Source organism: Lutra lutra, chromosome 18, assembly GCF_902655055.1.
Source record: "Lutra lutra chromosome 18, mLutLut1.2, whole genome shotgun sequence".
NCBI lineage: Eukaryota > Metazoa > Chordata > Mammalia > Carnivora > Mustelidae > Lutra > Lutra lutra.
In genome coordinates, this window is record NC_062295.1 from 18,147,786 (window position 1) to 18,173,154 (window position 25,369).

At 52.2% G+C, this 25,369-nt stretch overlaps 2 protein-coding genes across 6 annotated transcripts; one reads left to right on the forward strand and one right to left on the reverse strand.

The window, feature by feature from the left end:
• Positions 1 to 15,480, forward strand: ERN2 (endoplasmic reticulum to nucleus signaling 2). Of its 5 annotated transcripts, XM_047712667.1 has the most exons (22): positions 3 to 188; positions 1,955 to 2,060; positions 2,403 to 2,436; positions 2,684 to 2,756; positions 3,717 to 3,789; positions 3,930 to 4,037; positions 4,275 to 4,376; positions 5,305 to 5,569; positions 7,323 to 7,401; positions 7,490 to 7,637; positions 7,749 to 7,870; positions 8,768 to 8,923; positions 9,188 to 9,353; positions 11,742 to 11,826; positions 11,974 to 12,163; positions 12,241 to 12,340; positions 12,432 to 12,634; positions 13,796 to 13,943; positions 14,041 to 14,168; positions 14,752 to 14,875; positions 14,957 to 15,024; positions 15,107 to 15,460. In XM_047712667.1, the coding sequence occupies exons 1-22, from the start codon at positions 93 to 95 to the stop codon at positions 15,311 to 15,313; spliced, it is 2,781 nt and encodes a 926-aa protein (XP_047568623.1). In that variant the 5' UTR covers positions 3 to 92; the 3' UTR covers positions 15,314 to 15,460. The 5 variants fall into 5 exon arrangements, with proteins under 5 accessions (XP_047568622.1, XP_047568620.1, XP_047568621.1 ...); XM_047712666.1 differs by having other exon boundaries at positions 1 to 188; positions 14,752 to 15,024; XM_047712665.1 differs by having other exon boundaries at positions 2 to 188; positions 14,957 to 15,480.
• On the reverse strand, positions 15,459 to 25,292 carry PLK1 (polo like kinase 1). Its single transcript, XM_047712668.1, has 10 exons — positions 24,770 to 25,292; positions 23,928 to 24,096; positions 23,051 to 23,195; positions 22,087 to 22,180; positions 20,546 to 20,765; positions 18,035 to 18,190; positions 16,839 to 16,916; positions 16,494 to 16,648; positions 16,200 to 16,382; positions 15,459 to 15,970 (listed from the first exon to the last, which is right to left on the reverse strand). The coding sequence occupies exons 1-10, from the start codon at positions 25,175 to 25,177 to the stop codon at positions 15,764 to 15,766; spliced, it is 1,815 nt and encodes a 604-aa protein (XP_047568624.1). The 5' UTR covers positions 25,178 to 25,292; the 3' UTR covers positions 15,459 to 15,763.
• Between the last annotated feature and the right edge of the window lie 77 nt (positions 25,293 to 25,369).

Below are 25,369 nucleotides of genomic sequence, written 5' to 3' on the forward strand. Positions count from 1 at the left end.
TGGCAACTGTGTACCAAGTGGCCCAGCCCAGGGCGGAGTCTCCTGGCTAGGCAGGGTCCTTGCTGTCCCCTGGAGGTGCTGAGGGACCTGCCATGGTGAGTGCAGCCGGGGGCTGCGGCCCATGGCCCCCGCTCCGCCTCGGGCTCCTGCTCCAGCTCGTGGCGCTGCTCCTGTCGCCAGGGCCACAGGTAAGACAAGGGGCGGCTGCGGGACCTCCAAGTTCTGGACCTCGGACTGAGGGTGGGGGCAGTTGCTCAGCCATCAGGTTGAGGGTGGGGAGTTGAGGCCACAGGAGGCGCCTTCCCCTCCTCCAGGTCCAGAGGGCCTCAAATCAGACCCTGGCCAGGAAAAGCCTCCTAGGTTTGAGGGCTTGCCAGGTGCCCCCACGAACACCCAGCTGGAGAGATGTGCCAGCGTGGAAAGGCACTGAACAGGTGCCCCCTTCTGCAGTGTGGGGATGCAGGTGGAGAGAACAGCCTGGACTGGGTGGGGGGGCCTCCTAAAAGTCCTGGGATCCCTGGTGGAGACACAGGGTCCACTTAAGTGTCCTCTGTTGAGAAATTCAGGTGGTTCATGGCCAGTGTCCCTTACCCACACCTGGACCCTGGGTTCAGAACCTCTGGGATAAATAACTAGAAGTTGTGGGGATCAGGTCCTGTCCTGCCAGCAGGTAAGAGTCCAGTTGTACAGAAATGCAGGAAGAAGGCAAAGGCACCCAGAATAAAATTGACTTGTTCAGCCTGCAGTCCCCAGAATGGCAAACGGGATCATGGTAGGTTCGCCGTTCACGCCAGACTCCTGCCCCGCACCCCACTCTGGGTCCACCCGTGACTGCCGAGTAGGAATGAGAGACCAGGGTGGCCAGAGCAGGTATTTCCAGAAAAATGAGAAAAACTAGAAAGGAGAAAAATTAGAAATCTTGACTTTAAAAAATGGAAATAGTTCCAATTGTAAAAATGGTTAGCTAATCAAAAACAAATGTGTAGGCATGATGATGGTCAACCCACCTCAGCTGTGGGCAACCTGTCTGCAGCTTCTTCTCAGACCAGAAAACAGGCTTCGAAAAGAAAGGGGCTGGGGCGCCTGGGTGGCTCAGTGGGTTAAGCCACTGCCTTCGGCTCAGGTCATGATCTCAGGGTCCTGGGATCGAGCCCCACATCGGGCTCTCTGCTCAGCCGGGAGCCTGCTTTCCCCTCTGCCTGCCTCTCTGCCTACTTGTGATCTCTCTCTCTCTGTCACATAAAAAAATTAAATTTAATTTTAAAAAAAAGAAAGGGGCTAAGAGGCAGTTTTCCAACTCACCATCAAAACCACTGGCGTAGCTCCAAACCTGAGGGTCCCGGAGCAGGATGTGGCTTTTGCAGGGGTGTGGCTGGGCCACCCGGATGTTAGGGTTCCTGCTGAGCACTCAGCCTCACCCTGTTTGCTCAAGGAGGGGCTAGAGCAGGTGAGTTAGCCCAGCAGGGGCCCGATGCAAGGGCAGCTCCAGCCCTCCATCCCTTGGCTGCCCCCAAGCCTCGGTCCAGAGGACCCCTAGGGCCTGGCACCAAAAGCAGCTGGACTGGTCTGGGGAGGCAGAAAGGGGTCATCCCAAGAGAGCCAGACATTGTGGCAAACGAGTATGGGACCAGGCCCTGTAATGAGAGACTTGGTGGTTCAAGTACCCATTCTGTGTGGTCTTAGGCTCATTACCTACCCTGTGTAAGTCTTAGTCTCTTGCCCTCATTTATATAATTTACATAGTGCTGGGGACAAGAGCACCGGTCTTATTGGGAGGCTGTGAAGTCCTCTCATAAAGGCCCCCAGTCTTCTCTAGAAAACCAGAAAGAATTGAGTGGTGGGGAAGGGGAGGAACTTTAGAGAGCCTCCCAGCTCCCATCAATGGGGGAGCCAGTCATGCTTCCTTCTTTGTCTGTCCCCTTCTGCGAGAAGGTGACTTTGTTTCCCACTTCAGGTCCAGACCCTCAGGCCAGAGAGCCTCCTGCTAGTGTCCACCCTGGACGGAAGTCTCCACGCACTGAGCAAGCAGACGGGGGACTTGAAATGGACACTGAAGGATGGTGAGCAGCGGGGCAATCCCCTTCCTTCCTTGGACCTGTGACGTAGAAGATAAGTGTCTGGGATCTAGAATCCAATAAGCCGGTGTCTGCAGGCAACTGGACCACTTCCCAGCTGTGTGGCCTTGGGAAAGTCACTTCCCCTCTCTGAGCCTCCATGTCCTCACCCATAAAATAGGGCCAAGGGTGATGACCTTACAGAGCTCTTTGGGAGGACTAAATTACATGCAGACAAATGTTTGGCTCGGTGTCTGGCACACACTTAAGCACACAATGAATATGAGCTAGGCTTATCAGCGGGGAGTTGGAGGAGGTTACTCACGCTTCATGTCCCTGTGCCTGCAGATCCTGTCATCCAGGGGCCAATGTATGTCACCGAGTAAGTGAACCTGCGGTCTTTGAAGGAGAGGGGGTCTGGGAGATGTGGAAGCCACGGTTGTGTGGAGGGAGTTGGGTGGAGTGGGCATGGGGGCATGTTGGAAGGAAGGGAAGAGTTTGGCTATGGAGCTCTGTGGTGCCTCCCACAGGGTGGGCTCCTACCTGCTGGGAAGATGGAGGGAACTGGGGCATCCATGAACCCAGGGGGTGTGTGTCTAACTCTCCCCCTGTTCTCCTCTGCCCCACAGGACAGCCTTTCTCTCAGATCCAGCTGATGGCAGCCTGTACGTCTTGGGGACCCAGAAACAACAGGGATTAATGGTGTGTTTCCTACAGTGTTTGGGGTAGAGAGAGAGCCTGGGCTTCTGTTAGCTGGAGCACCAAGGGGGCTGCATGGTTGGTGTCTGAGGGTCCTGCAGGGGACTCTCTGCAGAGGGCCTCCTGTAGAGGGCATTATGGGAAGGCTGTCCAGAGGCACCTGTTGAAAGGGGGTGGTGGGAGCAGCAGACTGTCAGGCCCCTGAGGGTGTCACAGGGCTTCTTCAGGACGCTGGGGGCTTCAAGGGGGAAACTTCCATCAGTTAGCTTTTACCAAATAAATAGTCACCCTGCAACTCAATGGCTTAAAAATACCAGCCGTTGATTTAACTCACCATTTTGTGGGATCACAGTTTTGGCTGGACTCAGCTGGGTGGTCTTGACTGAGCTTGCTCTGGCGTCTGTGGTCAGCTGGATGGCTGTCTTTCTGAAAGTTGGTTGGTGGGTTGGCAGGCTTCTGAGAGGGACAGCTGGGCCAGGCATCGCTCATCCTCATCAGGAGAGCTTGGGCTTGTCCACGTGGTAGCAACAAGGGAACCAGAGAAAAGGCAAGGCCAGCGCACAAACCCTTGTCCAACTTTGCTTGTTATTACCTTTGCTAACGTCTTGCCAGCCAAAGCAAGTCCTGTAGCCAAGTGCAGAGTCAAGCGGTGAAGAGATAGATTCCACTTGGTTATGGACATGGCTGACAGGTCACCTTACAAAGGGACATGCACACAGGGGAGAGAAGGCATTCGTCTTCCACAGCGGGACTCCAATGGGGGCTATGGAATAGCACTCTGGATTTGTCACAGGGAATGGGGTGGAATGTTTGTTAGAACTTTATCCCATCGGAAGCCTGCTGTGTGACAACAGCCAAGTTACTGACACTCTCTGGGAAATGAAAATGATACTGATTGCCTCTAGTGAACAGGTTGTATGTGTTTTTCTGCCCTTTCTCTTTCCTGGAAATGTTCCTTCTCAGAGGCTGCCCTTCACCATCCCTGAGCTGGTTCATGCCTCCCCATGTCGCAGCTCTGATGGCGTCTTCTACACGGGTAAGCATCTCTCCAGCCCGTGGGTCCAGGTCCAGGAGAGGACCTTGTTATGGGGGGTGGGGACAGCTGGGTACAGGACAGCAGGTAGCACACCCTGTCCCAGGCCATCTTGAGGGCTGGGCCACTTTCCACCTCCACAGGCCGGAAGCAGGATGCCTGGTTTGTGGTGGACCCTGAGTCAGGAAAGACACAGATGACACTGACCACAGAGGGTCCCTCTACCCCACGCCTCTACATTGGCCGAACACGTGAGTCATGTCCCAGCGGCTCCTGGCAATTGCTTTCCAAGTTGAATCCTGCCCAGTCAGTCAATCTGTCAGTCTGCAAACATTGCCCTGAGCTGAAGAGACAGCGGTGACCCAGACAGATTGTGACCCTCGCAGACTCTGGCCTCCAGGATGGGTGCACAATGACATCCCCTGGGGTGGGTGTGGGAGGAATATCACACGGGCATTCCTGGTCACCCTGCTTCTGGGCATTCGCAGAGTACACGGTCACCATGCACAACCACCGGACCCCGGCCCTGCGCTGGAACACGACCTACCGACGCTACTCGGCGCCCCCCATGGACAGCTTGCCTGGAAAATGTGAGTGCTGCCTTTCCCTGGCTCCAGCTTTTGAGCAAGTTCTCCGACTCAGGGAACGCTTACCAAGCCTCACCACATTCTGAATGACACACCCTTGGTGGACGACCCTAAGTGACCCCCCTCAGCCCCAGCCAGACCCTCCTTTACCCTGAGCCATCTTTAACATCCTCACTCCTCCATATTCCAAAGGAGCTAAGCCAGGTAACCCTGTGTGGTCCCTGTTGTCCTGAGTGACCCCAAGCAACCCACAAACACTCTGATGGGTCCTCACTGACCCTCAAAGTTGAACAACTCCCGAGAGATGACCCTAAGTGAACTCCCCCAAGATTAACCTCCCCCAGGTAATTCTGACCACCCCCTTGACATTATGACCATCCCATCCAACGGCCTGAGTGACCTTACAGGGGTCCCCAAGCCACCCCTTTTACCCCGACTTCATTTTGAATGGAACCCACACAAGTAACCATAACATATCCCAGCTGACACCCCCAGGGCCCCTGACTCATCCCTTTCTCACCCAACATGACTCCCAAGTGACCCATGTGCCTCCAGCCCACCTGATTATCTCCTGGGTGACCTCAATCAGACCATGGCTGACTACCCCACATTCTAAGTGACCTCTCTCAAGTGACCTGGACTGAGTCACACACCTAAGTCAGTTCTGGATGACCCTGACTGACCCCCATATCTTACATAGCTCCCCGGTTGACCCTGACTGATCCCCTGATGGATCAAGGTGACCCAATACACTCTGACTGAGCTTCCCATGTCCTCCTAACCCTCCAGGGGATCTCACCTGACCCCCACACATGTGAGTGCCCTCCTGATAGCCTACCCTCCGACGAATTCCCCCCCACCCCCCCAAGATGCTCTGAGATGCCTCAGGTCAGAGCTCCTTGCCCACACCTCCCTGGGGTCTTTCTTGCAGACATGAGCCACCTGGCATCCTGCGGGATGGGCCTGTTGCTCACTGTGGACCCGGGAAGCGGGGCGGTGCTGTGGACACAGGACTTGGGCATGCCAGTGATGGGAATCTACACCTGGCACCAGGACAGCCTGCGCCAGCTGCCCCACCTCACGCTGGCTCGGGACACCCTGCATTTCCTTGCCCTCCGCTGGGGCCACATCCGACTGCCTGCCTCAGGCCCTCGGGACACGGCTACCGACTTTTCCACCTCAGACACTCCGCTCCTGTAGGTGCCCATCCCTGAGGACTGGGGAGGAGCCCCCTGGGTGGACTGGACGTTTAAGCATGACACACCTATACAGTTGAACCAGGAGCCAAAATATTTCAAACTGGGTATTTACAAAACTGATTGGCAAATAACCAGTGCCCAGCACCCCGCACCCCCCACCCCCCACGGTGTCCCCAGGACCTTCAGGATAGCCTTCTATTTGGCAACTCTAGGGCAAAATTGGCAAAATTGGCCTCTGGGTCTCCACTCCAGTGTATGGATGGTGCTTGTTCTGCGTGGCAGGTGCTGTGCCTTAGTGACTGTTAAAGACAAACCTTTCCCTTTCCCTACAGTACTAAATGCTTTAGAGTCCCCATCTTAGGGAACAAAGAGACAGGCTGGGGAAATAACGGATTATCCATTCATTCATTACACAAATATTAATTGAGCACTTACTATGTATTAGTTACTTGTCAGGCTCTGGAAGTACAGTAATACAGCCTGTGTTCTTACCTACAGAGATCTTAGAGTCTAGTGTGGAAGATGGGTGTGTAAGAGGACAATTGTAATAGCTATGATAGAGAACGATAAAAGAGAAGTATAGATTTGCCATGGGAATGTATAGGAAGGTTACCTAAATTGAGACTGGGGGCAGGAGGCAGTCATGGAAGGCTTCCTGGAAGAAAGGACATCTAAATTGAAACCTGAAGGAGGAGTAGAAAGAGAGAGAGAGAGAGAGAGAGAGAGAAAGCGAGCATGCACATGGCAACCAGGGAACAGAAATTAAATAAGTCTGGAACATAGATCTGAGCATGGAATAAGGTCAGAGTGTGTTAAGCAGGGATCTTGTAGGATCATTGAAATGTTTGGATATTTTCTCCTAAGGCTAAGGAAAAGACATTGGACGGTTTTAAGCAAAAAAGTGATTAGAATCATCTTTCATTTTAGAAAGACAACTCTGGTTGCAGTGTGGAGAACAGCATAGAGGGGTAGAGCAAGGAAGTGTCCATGCACAGAATACTGCATTAGTTCAGACATGAGATGAAGGCCCTTTGGAGTAAGGTGGAAATGCTAGAAATGGAAATAAGTGGAAAGTAAGAGATATGAAGGGGGGAAAACAGTAAGAATTTGGTGATCAGGGAATTTGGCGGTTGTGGGCAAGGAATCAAGGTCTGTGAGCAAGCGCTCCGGTTTCTAGAAGCACATAAGTGCTGTCCTTTTCAGAGGTAGGGAGCTCTAGAGGAGGAAGGGGATGTAAGGAATGAAGTGCCAAGTTCATACTTAGAAAACTGAGCTCTTGAAAAAGGTCTGGGCTAGACACAGATTTAGAAATCGTGACTCTAGAGTTTGTATCTGTTAGCTTCTGCCACATAACAGAGTACTCCCAAAACCTAGAGCTTAAAAACAATGAACATTAGTTATTTTTCAAGATTCTGTGAGTCAGCTGGGTGGTTTTCTGATGTGGGCAATCTGGTGGCTTGGCTGAGTCTGGATAGTTTAAGATGACCTCTTTCAACTCTATCATAATTGGTGGAATATTTGGCCTAGGGTGTGTCAAATGAGGTCCTCTCGTGCCCCAGCAGGCTAGCTGAGCCCTTCTCAAGCCACTGCTTATGATACATTTGCTATTGTCTCATTCTCCAAAGCAAGTCACATGGTTAAGACCAGAGTCAGTGTCAGAGAGTGCAACACAAAGACACAGGTACAGTGGTAACTGAAACTACCCACCACCATCACTCATCCTTCTCCCCTTTTTCTTCTCCCTCACTAGGATGACACTGTACGTGGGGAAGGATGAAACTGGCTTCTATGTTTCTAAAGCACTGGTTCATACAGGGGTGGCTCTAGTGGTGAGAAGGGGTCTCTGAGGGGGCTGGAAAGATGGGATGGGGTAGGAGAGGAGCTCCCTCACTCATGACTCTCTATCTTCTGCCACAGCCTCGTGGACTGACCCTGGCCCCCATGGATGGCCCCACCACAGAAGAAGTGACACTCCAAGTCTCAGGAGAGCGAAAGGGCTCACCTAGCACTGCTGTCAGATATCCCTCAGGCAGTATAGCCCTTCCTAGCCAGTGGCTGCTCATCGGTGAGATTCTCCTGGCTCAAATTTTGAGTAGATGAAGGGCCTATGAGCCCTGCTTCTGAGCTGGAAGGCTGATGTCACCTTCAGCCAGATGACCTTTGCTCTGCCCCTTAGGATACCATGAGCCACCCCCAGTCCTGCATACCACCATGCTGAGGGTGCATCCCACCCCACAGAGTGGGACTGCTGAGAACAGACTCTCAGAAAACACACAGGCCCCCACCCTCTTCCTGGAGGTCAGTGCTAGAAGGGCAGAGGACATGGCGGGGGCGGGGGGCTTGGCAGGTTGGGAGGGAGCTATTGGTATTGGACCTTCCCCTCAGGCTTCTAGGAGTACATCTGGGTGTGGGTCAACTGACATCACACAATCCCCTGGAAGAAAAACATACATATGTGTTGTTATTGCCAGAAACATATTAGAAGTATCAAAGGATATTGGTTATCTAAATTGTGAAATAAGAATCACAGTTTTAATTTTTCAGTGTATAAATTACAGAATATTTCTCAAGTTAGGAAATGTAAACAGAAAAACTATAAAACCATGCTCTACTGGGAGAGGGTTGGGCAAGAATCCCTAGTGGTTCAAGGTTAGAACAGCCATGACCTGCTCCCTCTCCCTCTGCTCCTACCCCCGCCCCACTCTCTTTCACTCTCAAATAAACAAATACATCTTTTAAAAAAAGAGAGAGAGAGGAAGGATGGAAGGAAGGAAAAACAACAGCAACAACAACAACAAACAAACAAACAAAAAACCCTAGCCATGACGTGGAGCAGTAATTCTCAAATCTGGTTGCTCATTAGAGTAACTGGGAAGCCCACTCAGCCCCCACTGAATTGGAGATGGATATCTGAATTTTTTGGTGATTTCCCAAGAGTATCAGTGTTTTTTAGTGATGCCAAACCTTCCCACCCCCAGTTGCCCCAGATGCTGGTCGGTCATCAGCTAGTTTTGGAAGACCACACTCCTGGGACACCATGATGCTTCAGCACCATGGAGAGCACCCAGGCTCTCGCCTCATGGATACTCACTCTGTGCCCGTCATGTGTGCTGGGTGATGAAGGGTTAGGGCTTCTATAGTAGAAGGGTTAGGGTTTCCATAGTGTGCTAAGAGTGAAAGCTCCTTTGTCCTCAGCTCCTGAGCCTGAGCCGTGAGAAACCTTGGAACCTGGAGATGCATCCTGAAGAGAAAACCCCAGACTTGTATCCAGGGCTGGGACCCCAAGACCTGTTGGCAGCTAGCCTCACTGCTGTCCTCCTGGGAGGATGGATTATTTTCCTAATGAGGCAGGTAGGCCTATCACCCCTGACCTCAAGTCCGTCTTAAGGTTTTCCTTGGGGGAACCCTGCCCCTCCTCTCCAAGACCACTCAGTAGCTCTCTCTCTCACCCAGCTCTGATTCTATCCCCTGTCTTTCTCCCAGCAGCTCCCTGAGCCTCTGCTACTATGTTATGTATGTTCTTGGTCTGGTGCCGGGCTGTCTCAGGCACGACTGCTGGGCCCCACCACAGCAGGGCCTGGCCACGGCTGAGTCCTCTTGTGTCCTGTATTTCAGCAGCAACAGCTGGTGGAGAAGGAGCAGCAGACCCTCTTGGCACCAGCAGACCATCCTCACATCTCACAGAATGCTCAGCCCCCACCATCAGGGGCCACCCCCCAGGGCCAGAAGAAGAGCCTTCCAAGCCCCTCAGAGCAAGCCCAGGCAGTCGAAGACCCAGAAGGTAAGCTTAAGTGAACAGGAAAGGGCAGAGTCAGGCACAGAGAAAAGATGGGGCAGCTTTAGCTTCAAAGTTGTTTATTAGAAGTCACTATAGTACAGTGCTTAAGCCTGAGTAATAAGAGAGGATTTACAGCCTCCTATAGAGTTAAGCACTCTAGAAATGTCTGCCATCATTCTTTATTTTTACCTTCAAGGACTCTCTGGTGCAGATAGAACTGGGTATAGATCTAACTCCACTAGCTGTTCACTTTGATAGGTTGCCTTCCTCCTCTGAGCTTTGATTTTCTCATCTTTCAAATGGGAGTAACAACACCCACCTCATTGTATCACCTCATTATGAGAAGTTACCGGTATCATTATTATTAAATCAGTCTTAGGTGATGTTAATAATATTAGTTAGTTAACTGATGTTAGTTTAACATCATATTTGGTGACAGTACCAGTAAATTACCTAAGTCTCATTTTTTTTCCCTTTGTTTCTCTCTTTAGGACTTTTTACTTTTAAACATTTCTCTTTTGTCGGGGCGCCTGGGTGGCTCAGTGGGTTAAGCCGCTGCCTTCGGCTCAGGTCATGATCCCAGGTCCTGGGTTCAAGCCCTACATCGGGCTTTCTGCTCAGCAGGGAGCCTGCTTCCTCCTCTCTCTCTGCCTGCCTCTCTGCCTATTTGTGATTTCTCTCTGTCAAATAAATAAATAAAATCTTTAAAAAAAAAATTTCTCTTTTGTCAATTAGACCTTATAAATTAGCCCTTTCAAGCTCCCCCTAGTATCTGAAGATGGCCCCAGGGGGGCTTTTCCATGCTCTTATTGGTCAGCCTAGGCTACTTCTCCTGCTTCTTTGGCTCTGGGCTGGACTGGCCTTCAGTCCTTTGCATGAGCTGCTGCTGGCACCTCCTGGTCTCTGCTCAAACCACTGCCTCATGCTGTTGTCCCCTTAACTCAGGCTGAAGTCTGCCCCACTCTTGGCCTGATGCTTCAGTGCTGCTCCCCGCATCCACTCTGTGTTCACCCTGCCCCGGCAGAGACAGAGCGGCTCCCCTTCCTGAGGGGCTGGCTCTTCTAGCAGGTACCCACCGCACCTGCAAAGGTGCCTGAGCCCCAAGGGGTTGTAGCTCTTGTCAGTTTACTGGCTCTGGGGGGGGTTCACTTAATACTCACTCCCTGCACCCTGAAACACTCATCTCCTGGGGTCTTCAGACTCGAGTTGGATCTTTCCCCAGAGGCCACACTCCATCTTTTCCCAAAATGGCTCTCGTCTAAGCACCCTGTTGTTCTTCTTGACATTGCCCCCGATTCACCCCTCACCACCAGAGTCCGTCAGAGCCCAGCAACTCTGTCCCTGCCTTCTGAGCTTCCCACTCTCACCTGTGTTTCCAGGCCCTGAGCCCAGCCACTCCTGAGGGCTCCGGGTACACAAATCTATGTTACTGCCTGTATCTTGAGAGATGAGAGTGAAGTTTTCCTAAAATAACCCAGAGCAATGCTAAGGAGCAGCTCGGTACTTTTCTCACTGATCTTGGTGCAGACTCTCGTTTGCTTTTCCTAGAGCTAGTTGCAGAGACAGAAGTGGGCAGCCCTTCCAGAGTGGAGTGTTCTCGGGGCCACTGCACCACACAACTCTTGGGGCACAATGTATGTTTAGCTGTATGCATGGTGTCCCTCGGAGCTGAACAGGGCACAGCCTGGCCAGACATGTGTGGGTCGTTGTGAGGGGTGTCTCACAAGCTACCCAAAGGGAAGAGCAATAACTGTCCAAGCCTATAGACCTCTGCCTGCCTGCGTCAACCCCATCCTTCTTAATAGGAAACCAAGGCATTCTGGGGGCTCCCTGGTCCCCTAGAACAAACTCTGGGACAGCTTTGCATCTAAATGCCCATTGCTGTTCTGTCCTATCCCGGGGGTCAGTCTTTCCTGGAACTGCACTCACCCTCACCATACTGACAGTTGCCAAGCCCACCTTCCTATCTGAAGCCAATTCCTCAATGAATTGGTGGAGGTGGAGAGAGTGGCAGAGGAAGTAAATAAAGTAATCTAAAATACTTTAGAAATAAAATACTTTAAAATAAAATAAAGTAAATAAAGAAATCTGGGCAGAAAATGCCAGAAGCGGGAGAAGGATAAGGAAGATAATACAGCAGCCCTTACCCTCACTCTCCTTCCACACATTCATTTGACCTACGATAACACTGTGTGGGATCATCAACATGAGTCCTACTTTACAAATGAGAAAACCGAGGTCACTGAGGTTAAGTCACCTCCCAAACACACACAAGGAAGCGGCAGCCCCAGGCTGGGCATGAAGGGTGGGAGACCAGAGAAAGGTGGAGGCAGTGGTGGGTCTGGACTGAGCAGCCGCTCCCTGAGACGGTGCCCTCTCCTCTCCCCTCAGCTGAGCAGCTTACCGTGGTGGGCAAGATTTCCTTCAACCCCAAAGACGTGCTGGGCCGTGGGGCAGGCGGGACGTTCGTTTTCCGGTGAGTAGGTAACCAGAAGCTGGGCTAGACATGTGACTCTCATGGCACTTTGGGTTAGTCCTTCGGGCGGGCCAGTCTTTCAAAGGCTCCCAGAGGCAGGTGCAGAAAGGAATCTTTTCCTTCGTCTTCCTTCTCTGAATGCCCCAGGGGCCAGCTGGAGGGGCGGGCAGTGGCTGTGAAGCGGCTGCTCCGGGAATGCTTCGGCCTGGTCCAGAGGGAGGTCCAGCTGCTGCAGGAATCGGACAGGCACCCCAATGTGCTCCGCTACTTCTGTACCGAGCGGGGACCCCAGTTCCACTACATTGCCCTAGAACTCTGCCAGGCCTCCTTGCAGGAGGTGAGCCAGAGCTTGGGGGGTGGTGGGGTGGTAGTGGGGGTCCCAGGTTGCACAGTGATGCTCTGTCCCCTCTTCAGTACGTGGAAAACCCAGAGCTGGAGCGCTGGGGTCTGACGCCCTTGATGGCGCTGCAGCAGCTGATGTCCGGCCTGGCACACCTGCATTCCCTACACATAGGTAGGCCCTGCCCCTGCCCCTGCTTCCACCCCACCCTCCAGCCCTGGCCCTGCCTTCCCCACAGCCCTGCTCAGCTCTGCTCTGCTCTTAGTGCACCGGGACCTGAAGCCGGCCAATGTCCTCATCGCCGGGCCTGATGGCCCTGACGGCACAGGCAGGGTGGTGCTCTCGGACTTCGGCCTCTGCAAGAAGCTACCTGCTGGCCGCTGTAGCTTCAGCCTCCGCTCGGGCGTCCCCGGCACGGAAGGCTGGATGGCCCCCGAGCTCCTACAGCTCCCGCCCTCTGACAGTCCAGTGAGTCCTTCCCTGGCCCCGTGCCTCTCCTGCTGTGGCCAAGCCTATTTCTTCATCTGTAAAGTGGCGTAGTTCATCCCTTCTTACCTAGAGCAGTGGCTCTCATCCAGGGACCATTTCACTGTCCAGGGGGCATTGGGCTCTGTCTAGAGACACTCTTAGTTGTCACACCTGGCAGGGGAACCAGTCCTCTGGTGGGTAGCGGCCTGGGATGCTGCTGAACATCCTACAGCGCACAGGACAGTGCCCCATATTGTGTGGTAGGGAGGGGCGGTGTTGGAGCATCCGGCCCCAAATGTCAATAGTACGAGGGTTAAGGAATCCTGAGCTAGAAAAGGGTTTTCAATCTGCACTGTGCTGCAGAATCATTGGTAACCTTAAGAGAGTCAGAAGCCCAGGCCCCACATCCAGGGATTCTGACCAGACTAGCCTGGAGCAGGTGATTCTAATAGGTAGCCAGGGAAAACCACTGGTGTCCAGGGTTTGGGGAGCACCAGAGGAGCGAATATAGGTGAAGCCCAGAGAAGTGTCTGACCCCCAGAAGCCCCAGGATTATGGATTTCTGAGTTGTCAGTGTGTGGGTGGAAGATGAAATCATGCACACAGATGAGAGCACAGGAAAGGTCAGTCTCTAGGCAAACCCACGTCTAAATCAAGAGAAAGCAGGAAGTGGCCACCCAGAGATCCAAGGACTAAAGGATCTGATGTTATGAACTTGTACAGATTTTAATTAGTGGCCAATATTTTAACTTTTGGGAAATTCCACATAACAATCTTGATTTTGGATCCTTTGGAAAAATCACAGCTCTGCACGTGGGAGAGTCCCCTGGAGACCATAAGGTCTCACTGCCGCTTCATTCCCTCGCACCCAGCCAGCCTCCCTCGCTTCTGTTACCTGCTGTGCTAGGCCTGGAGGAATGCAGCTTGCACACGTGCACTAACAGCTCAGGAGAGCCAAGATTTTGGATGAAAACCGTGGGCCCTTTCCAGTGGTGCAGAAGGCGGGAGGTCTCAGGTCGAGGAGATGGTGCTCAGGAAGCATCCTTGAGTTCTAGTCTGAACCAAAGCCTTGGCTAACATAACAGCTTGTGGGAGAATTGAATCTGGCAGGCTTCCCGGAAGCAGGGACTGCCTCCTTATGTTGGTCTCTCTGGCCCCCAGACAAGGGCAGTGGACATCTTCTCTGCAGGCTGTGTGTTCTACTACGTGCTTTCTGGTGGCAGCCACCCTTTTGGAGAGAGTCTTTATCGCCAGGCCAACATCCTTGCAGGGACTCCCAGCCTGACTCACCTGGAGGAAGAGGCACATGGTGAGGGGGGATGGGGCCTGGCAGGGAATGGAGGAAGCAGGGCATGGGGCTGGGCGGGCCTGAAGCCATCCCTCCGACTCTCCATTTGCCCCTACAGACAAGGTGGTTGCCAGGAACCTGGTGGAGGCCATGCTGAGCCCCCTGCCCCAGGCCCGCCCTTTGGCTCACCAGGTGCTAGCCCACCCCTTCTTCTGGAGCAGAGCCAAGCAGCTCCAGTTCTTCCAGGTCAGAGGGAAATCTTGGGGATGGCCCCAACTAAGTCAAGTTTGGGTTCTGAGTGATAAAGAGGAATCCAGAGTGGCTGGGAAAAGAGACTTGTCTGCCTGTTCCAGAAAGTCCAGCTCCTTCTGGGAACCAAGCTCGGGCCTAGGCACCTATACGTTGCCATGCCGGCCCTCCACGGTCTGCTCACGACCAGACTTCCCAGCCCCAGCCTCCACCCCACACCCCTAACTCACCCCCAACCCCCCAACCCCCCATAACACATGCGCCATGCCATTCAACCCTAGTTGTCACTCATGCTACACTGGTGCCCAGATAGCCCATCCCACTTGTGTGAACTTGAGCAAGGGACTTGGTGCCTCTGAGCCTGCTTGCTCATCTGTAAAATGAGGACAAGTGTACCTACCTCACTGGTTGATGGAGACCTAGCAGGTAACATGGAGACAAGGCACTGGGAAGCTGTACTCGAGGGGCAACAATCCTTTCCTAAACCAAGCTTTTGCCGTTTTGCTCCCACAAGCCATAGGGCACTTCTGGGCCTTGGCCTCTGAAGGTCATAAGGCTCAAGAGCTCTGTGGGATCCTAGGACGTCAGTGACTGGCTGGAGAAGGAGTCTGAGCGAGGGCCCCTGGCAGCAGCGCTGGAGGCGGGGGGCTCCGCGGTGGTCCGGAGCGACTGGCACAAGCACATCTCTGTGCCGCTGCAGACAGGTCGAGGCCGGCCTTGGGGTGGGGCTGCCAAATGGAGGGGCACCCAGTGGGGGCAGCCTTGCCAGAGTTTCCTGCCCACAGATCTGAGACGGTTCCGGACATATAAGGGGACGTCAGTGCGAGACCTGCTCCGTGCTCTGAGGAACAAGGTGTGCTCTAGGGTCTGCGTGGGGCCTGGGTCACAGGGCATCCTGGTCATGGCTAAGCAGGGCCCTCTCGCCCTTCCTCCAGAAGCACCACTACAGGGAGCTCCCGGTGGAGGTCCAGCAGGCACTCGGCCATGTCCCCGACAGCTTCGTCCAGTACTTCACGGCCCGCTTCCCACGGCTGCTGCTCCACACGTACGGTGCCATGAGGAGTTGTGCCTCCGAGAGCCTCTTCCTGCCCTACTACCCAGCGGCCTCAAGGCCCGGGAAGTCATGCCCAGCCGGGAGCTGAGGCCGCCAGACCAGGAGTGGGGCCCATGGCTGAGGCCAGCCTCGGTGGCAAAAAAAACTGGCAGAGTCTTGGCAGCCCCGGGCTTCTGGAGCAAAGACGTGTCCAGAGCCCAGAAGCCAGGTACTCTCAGGGATTACAGAAGAAATAGAAGATTCACATGTGTTTAATGTATATAAAGGCAAGGAAAGGACAGTCCCAGATTCAAGAGCAGTATTCTGTACAATGCATATGGTGGGGCTGAGGGGCAAGGGGAAGAGGCCATAAAACCCACACCCGAACATGTACAAAAATAACTTACACGACGACCCCCACCAGCAAGGATGATGGAGCTCTCCCCAGCCCCCAGAGCTGGGGGGCATATTCTAGAAAACGGCACGAGGGGAGCTAACCAGTGCAAGCCAAGGTGCTGTGGGGGAAAGAAGGGGGTGCCAGTCCGGAGGGGAGGAAGGCCTACGAGGAGGCCTTGAGACGGTTGGCGGCTGAGCGGGAGCTCAGCAGTTTGTCCACCATGGTGCGGGCATAGCGGAGCCGGCTGGCCAGCTCCTTGGAGCAGCCGTATTCCTCCAGCAGGCTCAGGCGGTACGTGCGGAAGTCCCGCCTCTCGTCGATGTAGGTCACTGCTGCCATCAGTGGGCACAGGATGAGTTTGGTATGGTCCTAGGAGGGGAGACAGAGAGTTACGAGTGGCCTGAAGGTCCCAGCTGCTAGTACAGGCCAGGGAGTAGAGGGGAGACATTCCAACTGACGAGGGGTTCCCGCCCCCACTCCTGCTCTTCCTATTGCCTGATGCCAAGCACAGGTCCCACACCTCCCACTCCCCACCCTACTCTGGGGGCCTGTGGACAGGTACAGGTACCTCACCCCGACCCTCCCCACCCTGCTTCACCTGGAAGAAGTTGATCTGCACACAGCCATTGCTGAGGTGAAGGATGATGGCGCTGCGGGTGCGAAACCAAGTGCGCAGGTAGGGTAGCCGGGCGAGCTCATCGCCTTCCCGGGGTGTGATGTTGGCCCCTGCCTTCAGCAAGTGTTCACTCATGTAGTTCCGGAAATACTTCAGGAGGGTGATCTGGTTGGAAAAGGAGGGAGGGAGGCCAGAGTTAGAGCCTAACTGCCCTGCACGTGCCTCCCTCTCGGCAGCCCCAGACCACGTGGCCACCAGCCACCAGCTGGCGCTCACCTTCTTCATCAGGGAGTTGGGATGGGAGCTCACGGTGAGGTAGGACTCGGTGCCATCACGCTCTATGTACTGCAGGCTGTCACCGTCATTGTAGAGGATCAGGCGCGTCGAGTCATTGAAGAGCACCCCCACGCTGTTGTCACATAGCTGGTACCCTGGTGGGTGGAGGGAGACCTCAGGAAGGGGGAGAAGGGAGCAGGGCAGGGCACTAGTGAGAGGCCTGGGATGGAGACAGGAGACTGTTGACAGCAGAGGACCAAGGAGCCAAAAAAGGCAAGCACCTGGAACAGCTCAAAGGGGTACCTGGCTATACCCGAGCCACCGCCCATTCTGGAAGCAACCTACCGAGGCCGTACTTGTCCGAATAGTCCACCCACTTGCTGACCCAGAAGATGGGGATGCAGGCAGGATCCTCAGCCTCCTCTGTGACAGAAACAGACAGATGGTTGGTCAGCACCCACATCTTCCCCTCCATTCCACTCATGTGGCCCATGCCAGGGAGGATTGCTGGGCACCCCACCCAGGCTCTTTCAAGAGTCCTGGGGCCCCAGAGAAAATCCAAGCAGGGCCTGTGCCACCACCAAGCCCTGGCAAGCAGCAGGACAGAAAAGTTCCAGTTCCATTCATTCATTCATTCCGTCCATCCATGCATCAAAGGCCCACCCTGTGCCAGGCACTGTCACAGGTGCAATGAGCAATGGCATAAAACCCAGCCTTCAAGGAACTTACATTCTCGTTATAGGGACAGAGGCTGATCAACATAAATATGGACAAAATAAATGTTATTTCTATCATGACAAGAGTCAGTGGCTAATGGATTATCTAATTTTTTGGTTCTGAGTTATTAAGAAATTATCGGAATATATACAATTCCAAATACATCAAAATGTTATGTTCGGGGAGCCTGCGTGGCTGTTAGTTATGTGTCTGACTTCGGCTCAGGTCATGATCTCAGGTTCACGGGATCAAGCCCTGGGTAGGGCTCAGTGGGGAGCCTGCTTCTCCCTCTCCCCCTGCTTGTGCTCTCTCTCAAATAAATAAACTCTTTTAAAAAAAACTGTCATGTTTAGTGCATGTGATAATCCCTTATTTAAATACAGGGGAGTAAGAAGTGCTCAGAGTTGGGGGCCAGGGAAATGCTCATGGAAGGGACACTGGGGCAGATATCTGAAGGAGGCGAGTATGAGCCTTGCATATATGTGGAGGAAGTACATTCCAGAAGAAGGGAACAGTATGAGCAAGAGCCCTGAGTCTCTTGAAGACTAAGCAGGAATCCCCTGGACAGCTGAAGGAGCATATATACCACATGGAGGTGCTGGAAGATGGGGCACTTGCAGAGGTAGAACACATGAATCAGAAAAAGATAGGCGGGTCCTTGAGTGTCAGGCTAACCCATATGGATTTTAATCTATAGAAAAGCAGGGAACTAACAGTATCATGGAGACGGGGCTTGGACAAGCCTCAGACACTCTGCAGCAGCGACTTCCCCGCCCTCTCCAAGTGCACAGGCAACCCCATTCCCAGGCCCCTACCATGCCCACCTTGCCTCACCAGCCCCCGCTCTGAGGGCTTGGATGCATTGACGCTGTGTAGCTGCTGTAGCATATCGCCCAGGTGGCAGTCAACCACCTCATTGGTCTCCCGGACCCCTGGCTCCTCTTTTTCCCGGGGCCGCTCAGGCATGGGGTTCTCCGTGCCTGTGAAGAAGATGATGCATAGTCATTAGCTGGGCACAAAGGCAGCAGGTGGGAGGGGAATGGGACCCTCTGCCATAGCTGGTACTCTCCCCAGAGAAAAATTATTTTTGCTGCCATTGCTTTGGGTCAACGGAGTCAGTGCTGGGTTACAGAGCAGCAGCGGCCACACTCATGTGACAGGAGCATGGGACGCATACCTCTAGGGCCAAGCCAAGCCCTTAAGGAAGGTTTCATGGTCACACACACCAAAGAGCTTCAGATGCTCTGGCCTCTGCCCCCATACTGGGCCCTCCAGGACACCACCAGTCACTCTGGGAGATGGTGTGAAGGCACCACCAGCTCGGAGCTGCCCAGCCAAAAATTAAAACCCAGGAAAACAGGAGGGCTTGGTTAATCGTATACAGCTCATCAACAAAATGGATTAACCAGGGCATTTGTTGAAAACATGAGATTTTTTTTCCACCCCCAAGTTTTATACAAATGTCCAAAGAGTCTGAAAAGATACTTTCAGATTTTCTCATTGGTTATATTTGGGTTAGAAAAGCACGGATGATTTTTTTATTGTCTTTATGCTCTAATGTTTCTTTCCCCACCAACACATGTTAGTTCTCCTTGTAGAATACGGAATTTGTCTTTTATAATATTTTTAAGATCGGAGTTTTCAATTTAAAAATACTATGCTGTGGTAAGAACTGAAATGTGAAATAATATATTTGGGACTTGCTTTAAAAACCCTAGCAAAGGAGGGTGCCTTTGGCTCAGGTGTTGATCTCAGGGTCCTGGGATGGAGCCCCGCATCGAGCTCTCTGCTCAGCAGGGGAGTCTGCCTCCCCCCTTCTCTCTGCCTGCCTCTCTGCCTACCTCTCTGCCTACTTGTGATCTCTGTCTGTCAAATAAATAAATAAATAAATAAAAATCTTAAAAAATAAAATAACAATATTTTATACATTATAGGCCAAAGAATAAATCCATGAGTACATGTTGATACAATTAACGGAATAAATACTTGAGAGAGAAGCGACAGCTCTTCTGATAAATTAACTTAGAAGGAGTGGGCAAGAGAGAGGAATCTCCACTAGAATAACACATTAGCAACTGCCTTAATGAGATCCAAGGGGATCCACTGAGATCCACCAAGGATACAAGAGTTTGAGGAGAAACAAGATTATCTCAAAGTATCTCAAGCAAAGGTATCTGATTAGTTACGAAGGGAAAAATTGGAACTGTGAATCAGACCCCACTCTAACCAACTGCTCAAGATTAAAATTACCAATAAAAAGAAATGGCAAAAATAAACAAAAAAGGAATCCTTAACGGTTTAATTACCAAAACAAAACAAAACAAAAAAACCACCCAAAACCAAAACAGTATTAGATTACAACAGAAACAAATGAATTTATATGTTAAATTGGTGCTATATCCACACAGAGGAAAAAAAGTATTTCAAATAACCTTTTTAAAAGCACTAAATACCCTTAGTGAAATATTCTAAAGACAAATGGACCTGAACAAGCTAAAACATCACTTGGAAAGAAAAACAGTAAGAGGAACTAGTTTATAGATGTTGAAAAATATATGCATGTTAGTATAAGGAAACAAGATTGTCAGTTGAAACACAAGAATAAAATCAAAGAAATAAAAATCTTAATATTGTATTTGAACTGGACACTCATAAATTACAAAAGGTAGTGACTCCACAATAGACAAAACAATATTGTACCAGGGTTAAGGTTCTTGAACTTGCTGTGTCATGTGCTACAGTTATGTGAATCTTTGTTTCTAGAAGAAATACACTGAAGTATTAAGTGGTCAAGGGCAGGACATATACAACTTACTTTTAAGTGGTTAGGGAAAAAAACTGGGTGTATATACACACATGCACATACACACTTACATAATTTATATATATACTAAAGAGAAAAAGGTAAAGTTTAGAAAGATATTAATTGGTGGAGAAAAGGGAGCTTTTGTCTATTCTTCCACTTTTACATAGTCTGACTGTTGAATGTGGTGGGGAGATCCACTGCATTATGCCCTACATACATATTTGAAATTTTCCATATTTATTTTCAATGAGCCATCATTGTGTGATGTTAGGAATTTTTTAAATGCTAAGAGTTTTTCAGGTGTGGCATTCAGTCCACTTGCCTTTTTCTAGGTGACAGGTCTGATCCAGCCATGGCTAAAGTCTGTCTTTCCCCACTAGGGCCCACCCAGGGGCAGGGCAGTTTACCTTGAGTGGGGTGGGGGCTGTGGATTCAAGGACAGGGGCGGGTCCTATACACGCCTGGGCTCTGGGAGCCACCTATCCACACAGCTAAAGCCTAGGCTCTCTCTGGGGGCCTACTGTTTTACCTTTATTGAGGACTGTGAGAGGTTTCCGGCTGTTGGGGTCCAGACTGCTGGGAGCGATGGAAAACCGGGGTGCAATTGTGAGACAGGTGATGGGGAGCCGAGCAGGGATGTAGCCGGAAGTAAAGAACTCGTCATTGAGCAGCTCATGAATGGTGGGGCGGGCAGTAGGATCTGTCTGAAGCATCTTCTGGATGAGGGAGGCAGCCACAGGGTTGACATGCTGGAGCAGAGAGGGAGCACCGTGAGTGGGACATAATGGGGAACCCGAGTGCAATGCTGTCATAGGCACTGCAGCCCCTGGCTCACATATACCATGTGAGCTACGTTTCCCAAACTGGCTTTACTGAGTTGACACATGTCAATCTAAGCTGTGAGAATGATCACTTCTCTTTTTTTGAGGCTCAAGAGTCATCGGATTTCCCTTCAATTTATTCCAGAGCAACTTAACTTGTTCACCACTAGGGTAGCACTTGAGAACATAGGTTGTGGGGTCTTAAAGATTTGATTAGCTCCCAGTACTCTCCCTAGTACTGTCCCTGATAGCAGCTATGGCAAGTAACCCGACGTGCTCAGGACTTTGTGTCTTCATCTGGAAAGTAAGGACATAGCAACGAGCCTAGAATCCTACTAGGATTCGATGGGGTTTAACCCAGCACAGGTCAAAAGCATAGTAACAGCTTAGCATTAGCTGTACACTTACTATGTGCCAGGACAGTGTTCCAAGCTGTCATGTGTATTAACTTGCTTACCCTTCACAAAAACACCTAAAGGGGCAGAGGTCTCTATTACTATCTCTCTTTTGCAGAGAAGGAAATGGAGCACAGAGAGGTTAAATGCCTTTCTAAGAATACGTATTTAAAGTGGTGAAGTCGGCACCCACTCCAAACCCTCGAGGGTCTGTCCATCTGAGAGTTAAATGATGCTTTGTGAGAGATTTTGTCTGTCCTTATGCAGACAGGGCCCTTGACTTCAAGGCTACCACACCGGAAAGCAGCCACTTGTCAGGCTTCTGCACAAACAGGCTATTCCTTTCAATGCACTGATGCCAGTGGTTGTGAAAATGCACATCACTTTGGATTTGGGGTGGTTCAGGACTCTCCGAGTGCTTACTGTATACAAGGTACCCTGTGAGCTGCTCCCTTTTATAAATGGAAACTAGAGTTCAAAAGATTCAGGCCACTTGCCCAGTTATCTGGCTACTACGTGGCAGAGCCCAGTTAAATCAAAGTCCATTCCCTGAGGTTAAGCAGCACTTCTGTGTCTGCCTCCTGCTCCCTCCCCATTTTTTTTTTCTCTTTCCACATCTTTTGGGTCATCTACCCAACCTCTGAGAATCTATAAACTCTCTCCTCTTAGAAAAAATGCTTCTGTGCACACATGTCAAGCTCTGTACGTTTTAGTCAGAGCCCTGTGGCTATCCTAGGGGTAGGGGTGACCTAGCTCTGTCCCCAGGATATGGCTTGGTTCAATAAACAGCTTTTGGGGGGAAAAACCCCCAAAACAAAATATATTTAAACTTTAAAAAAAAGTGCTTTAGTCACCTTGGGAATACTGTAGTCATTCTTCTTGATCCGGAGGTAGGTCTCTTTGAGGCAAGAGGTCTCAAAAGGTGGTTTGCCCACTAACAATGTATACCTGTAAGCACAAGGGGGCGGATTTGGCTCAAGGTTGCCAACCAAAACCTACCTGCCGGAGGAATCATTTCAGGGTGGGCATCTGGAAATTCTGACTTTGGGTCCTTGAGGATAGTCATCAAGTCCACAAGAGCCAGGGCATGGGTGGGGCTGAGCCCTCAGAAGAAGACAGGTGACAGCACCAGGACTCTTAAGGCCAGTAGTGACTTTCCAGCTGGAGCCTGTAGGAATCCAGGGCCCCAGAGGCTGCAGGCCAGTAAAAAACAGGTCCCAGTGTGCAGGCTACCTGCCCTTATAGAGGCAGCCCCACTTTGATGGCTCTGCACTCAAGGCATGAAGTTTTCATTTGAAAAACTCTACTGCAAAGAAGTCTGGAAGCCACTGCTACAACTCACTTTTAGTTCTCCAGTACCTCGGCCAACAACAACCAAAAAAGAGAACACCCAAAAAGGCCCAACCCTCTGCCCACCACCCACCTGCTTTAGGAGGTCTTGATCAAGACTTTACCGTGCATGGAAATCACCTAGGGATTTTGTTAAAATCCAGATTCTGAGCCAGTCAGTAGCCTGCGTCCTGAGATTCTGCATTTCTAACAAGTTTCTGGGCAATGCTGCTGCTCTGTGGACCACACTTTGAGCAGCAAGGGCTTAGAGCAGGTTTGTGGAGGTCCCCCCAGCCCCACAGCCCAGGCCGCTGCAAGAATCCCACAGGATACACCAGTGAGAAGAAAAGGTATGGAAATCAGCCTTTGTTTTTGGGCAATCTGTTCTCTGGAGCAGCCTCTCCATAGGCAGAAAGGTCCGAAGGATAAAGTCAGCCAGGTAAGATGTCCAAAAGGGCCAGGTGGGTCTGAAGACAACTCCCAACTTACATGATACACCCAATGGACCACACGTCCACCTCGAAACTGTGCCCTTTCTTGCTCAGCACCTCAGGAGCTATGTAATTGGGAGTCCCGCACAAGGTCTTCTTGCGTTCCCCGTCATATTCCACTTTGGTTGCCAGTCCAAAATCCCCTGGGACAGAGGGAGGAAGAGGGGGTATTCAGTTGCTAGCCTGTCCTCTACCAATGCAGAAAGCTGGTACAGGTGTGACTGTCAAGAACCAGGGTCATTTGATCCCTCTGGCTCCTACTCCTCATAGGCAGCAAGGCTTGTCCCGGATTCTTCCCACCATGCTGGCCCAGGGCAGTGCCCCTCCTTGGCCCTCCCCTTAGAAAGGAGGGCCACATTTCTAAAAGGGAACAGATGGAAATGGCACAACTCAAATGCCCTCAAGGAATCAAGCAAGTAAAGGTCAGCACTGCTATTTGGCAAGTTTGTGAGTTAAGAGCAGGGAGAGTTGGGGGCTGTGGCAAATCTGAGGGAGCCTAAGGTGAACAGCAGCTTTTTAGCCCAGCAAAGAGCTGCGTGAGGGCATATTGTCTTAGAACTGCAGGGGCTTCCAATTGTTTAAAGAGAGTTCCAAATCTTAATTTTTATAACAAGCATCCCAATTTATGTCAATGGAAATGAATTCAAATTCTTTTAAAAAGTACTGTGTAGGAGCACTAAAAAATGCATCTGCAGGATACAGGCTTGGGCTCGGTTTTAAATTTTCTGTGCTAAAGAGAGGATTCTAGAGGCCATCAACAGCCCAGACTTCTACCATCCTCTTCCTCCCTCCTTTGTCTCCTTCCTATTTCCTCTCCCAGCCTCCTCATTTCGGCTTCTGGGGGTGTCAAGCACCCCTGCAGGCCCAGCACTCACCTATTTTCACCTCCAGATCCTCATTCAGGAAAAGGTTGCCCAGCTTAAGGTCCCGGTGAATAACCCGGTTTCGGTGCAGGTACTGGCAGCCAAGGACAATCTGCCGAAGGTAGTAGCGGGCTTCCGGCTCGGTCAGTGCTTTCCTCCGTTTGTGCAGCTCCAGGAGAGACTGAGTGGGGGAAGGAGAGGAGTAATGGGGAGCCGGTACCAAGGCACAGAGGGAAGGGCTTGTCATCAAAGCAGCCCAGGACACCCCCCCACCCTCCAGGAGAGCTAGGAGCTGTTCTCTCCCTAAGACTGGCCCCTACCGCTCATAGCACCCCTTCTCCCACTAGCTGCCTCCCAACCCTCCTACCTGGAGCACCTCTTTCAGCCGCGCTCCTCTCCCGGAAGCTCGGAGTCCACAGTATCCCTCCCTAGGCCTTTGCGCGGCAGGAGATCCCTCTCCAGCCGCCTCTCTTTCCGGAAGCTCCGAAGCCAGCTCCAACCACCCTCTCCCCGACCTAACCCTACCCCGGAAGCTCCCGACTCGCAGCACCCCTTCCCCGGGACTCCTCCCTTAGCAACTCCGGAAGCCCCTGCGTCCAGTACCAGGATTCTCCTCCTACTCGCGCCTCCCCCGCTCCGCTCAACACCTAGGGTCCAGGAGCCTCCTTCTCCACCAGCAACAGTTCTCAGGCACCACTTAACCGGAACCCCCTCCCCTAGCGTCTCCAAGTGCCAAGCACCCTCTCCCCTCTCAAGACCTTTACAACCCCTAGCTCGAGGTTCCCAGCACCTCTTCTCTAGCAGCTCCAAGCTCCCGGAGCCCCCAGCCCTGGTCCCGAGGCAGCGACACTCACCCTCCGGCGGCAGAGCTCCAACACCACGAATACGAAGTCATTGTCCTCGAAAAAGCCGTGGAAGCCTACGATGTGCTGGTGGGCGAGGCTGCGGTGAATGGAAATCTCCATGGACATCTTCTCCTTCTGGTGCGGCTTGAGCAGCAGAGACTTAGGCACGATCTTGCCCGCGAACACCTCCTTAGTGTCAGCGTCCGAGATTTCGAAGCACTTAGCAAAGCCTCCCTTCCCCAGAAAGCGTCCCCGCAGGTAGCGCCGCCGGCTGCGCGGGTCCACTAGGACCTCCGGGATCTCTTTCGCCGGCGGAGCAGCCGCCGGGGCCCCGGGAGCTGCACCTCCGGGACCCCCGGCTTTCCCTGGGTCCGCTGGTGCCCGCGCCAGCTTCCCTGCAGTTGCCGCCGCACTCATGTTCCCGGATTTGCTCCACGGACCTAGCAGGGTCTGGGTAGAGGCTTGGCACCGCTTCGCTCCTCCTCGAATTCAAACGCGGCGCCGGGAACGTTACAAGAGCCTGCGCGCCACTGATTGGCCGCGGGGATTTAAAATCCAAACCCGCCCGCCGCGCGGCACGATGGGAGCGCTCTACACCGCTGCCTCCTT

Excerpts from the sequence above, each read along its gene's own strand:
- ERN2 (XM_047712663.1), top strand. The coding sequence starts at position 93 with ATGGTGAGTGCAGCCGGGGGCTGCGGCCCATGGCCCCCGCTCCGCCTC. Across the intron at positions 189-1,954 it reads TCCTGTCGCCAGGGCCACAG|GTCCAGACCCTCAGGCCAGA; the intron begins GTAAGACAAGGG and ends TTCCCACTTCAG. Across the intron at positions 12,341-12,431 it reads CCTGCATTCCCTACACATAG|TGCACCGGGACCTGAAGCCG; the intron begins GTAGGCCCTGCC and ends CTCTGCTCTTAG.
- PLK1 (XM_047712668.1), bottom strand. The coding sequence starts at position 25,177 with ATGAGTGCGGCGGCAACTGCAGGGAAGCTGGCGCGGGCACCAGCGGAC. Across the intron at positions 18,191-20,545 it reads TCTCACAGTCCTCAATAAAG|GCACGGAGAACCCCATGCCT; the intron begins GTAAAACAGTAG and ends TCTTCTTCACAG. Across the intron at positions 15,971-16,199 it reads TGCAGATCAACTTCTTCCAG|GACCATACCAAACTCATCCT; the intron begins GTGAAGCAGGGT and ends CTCCCCTCCTAG.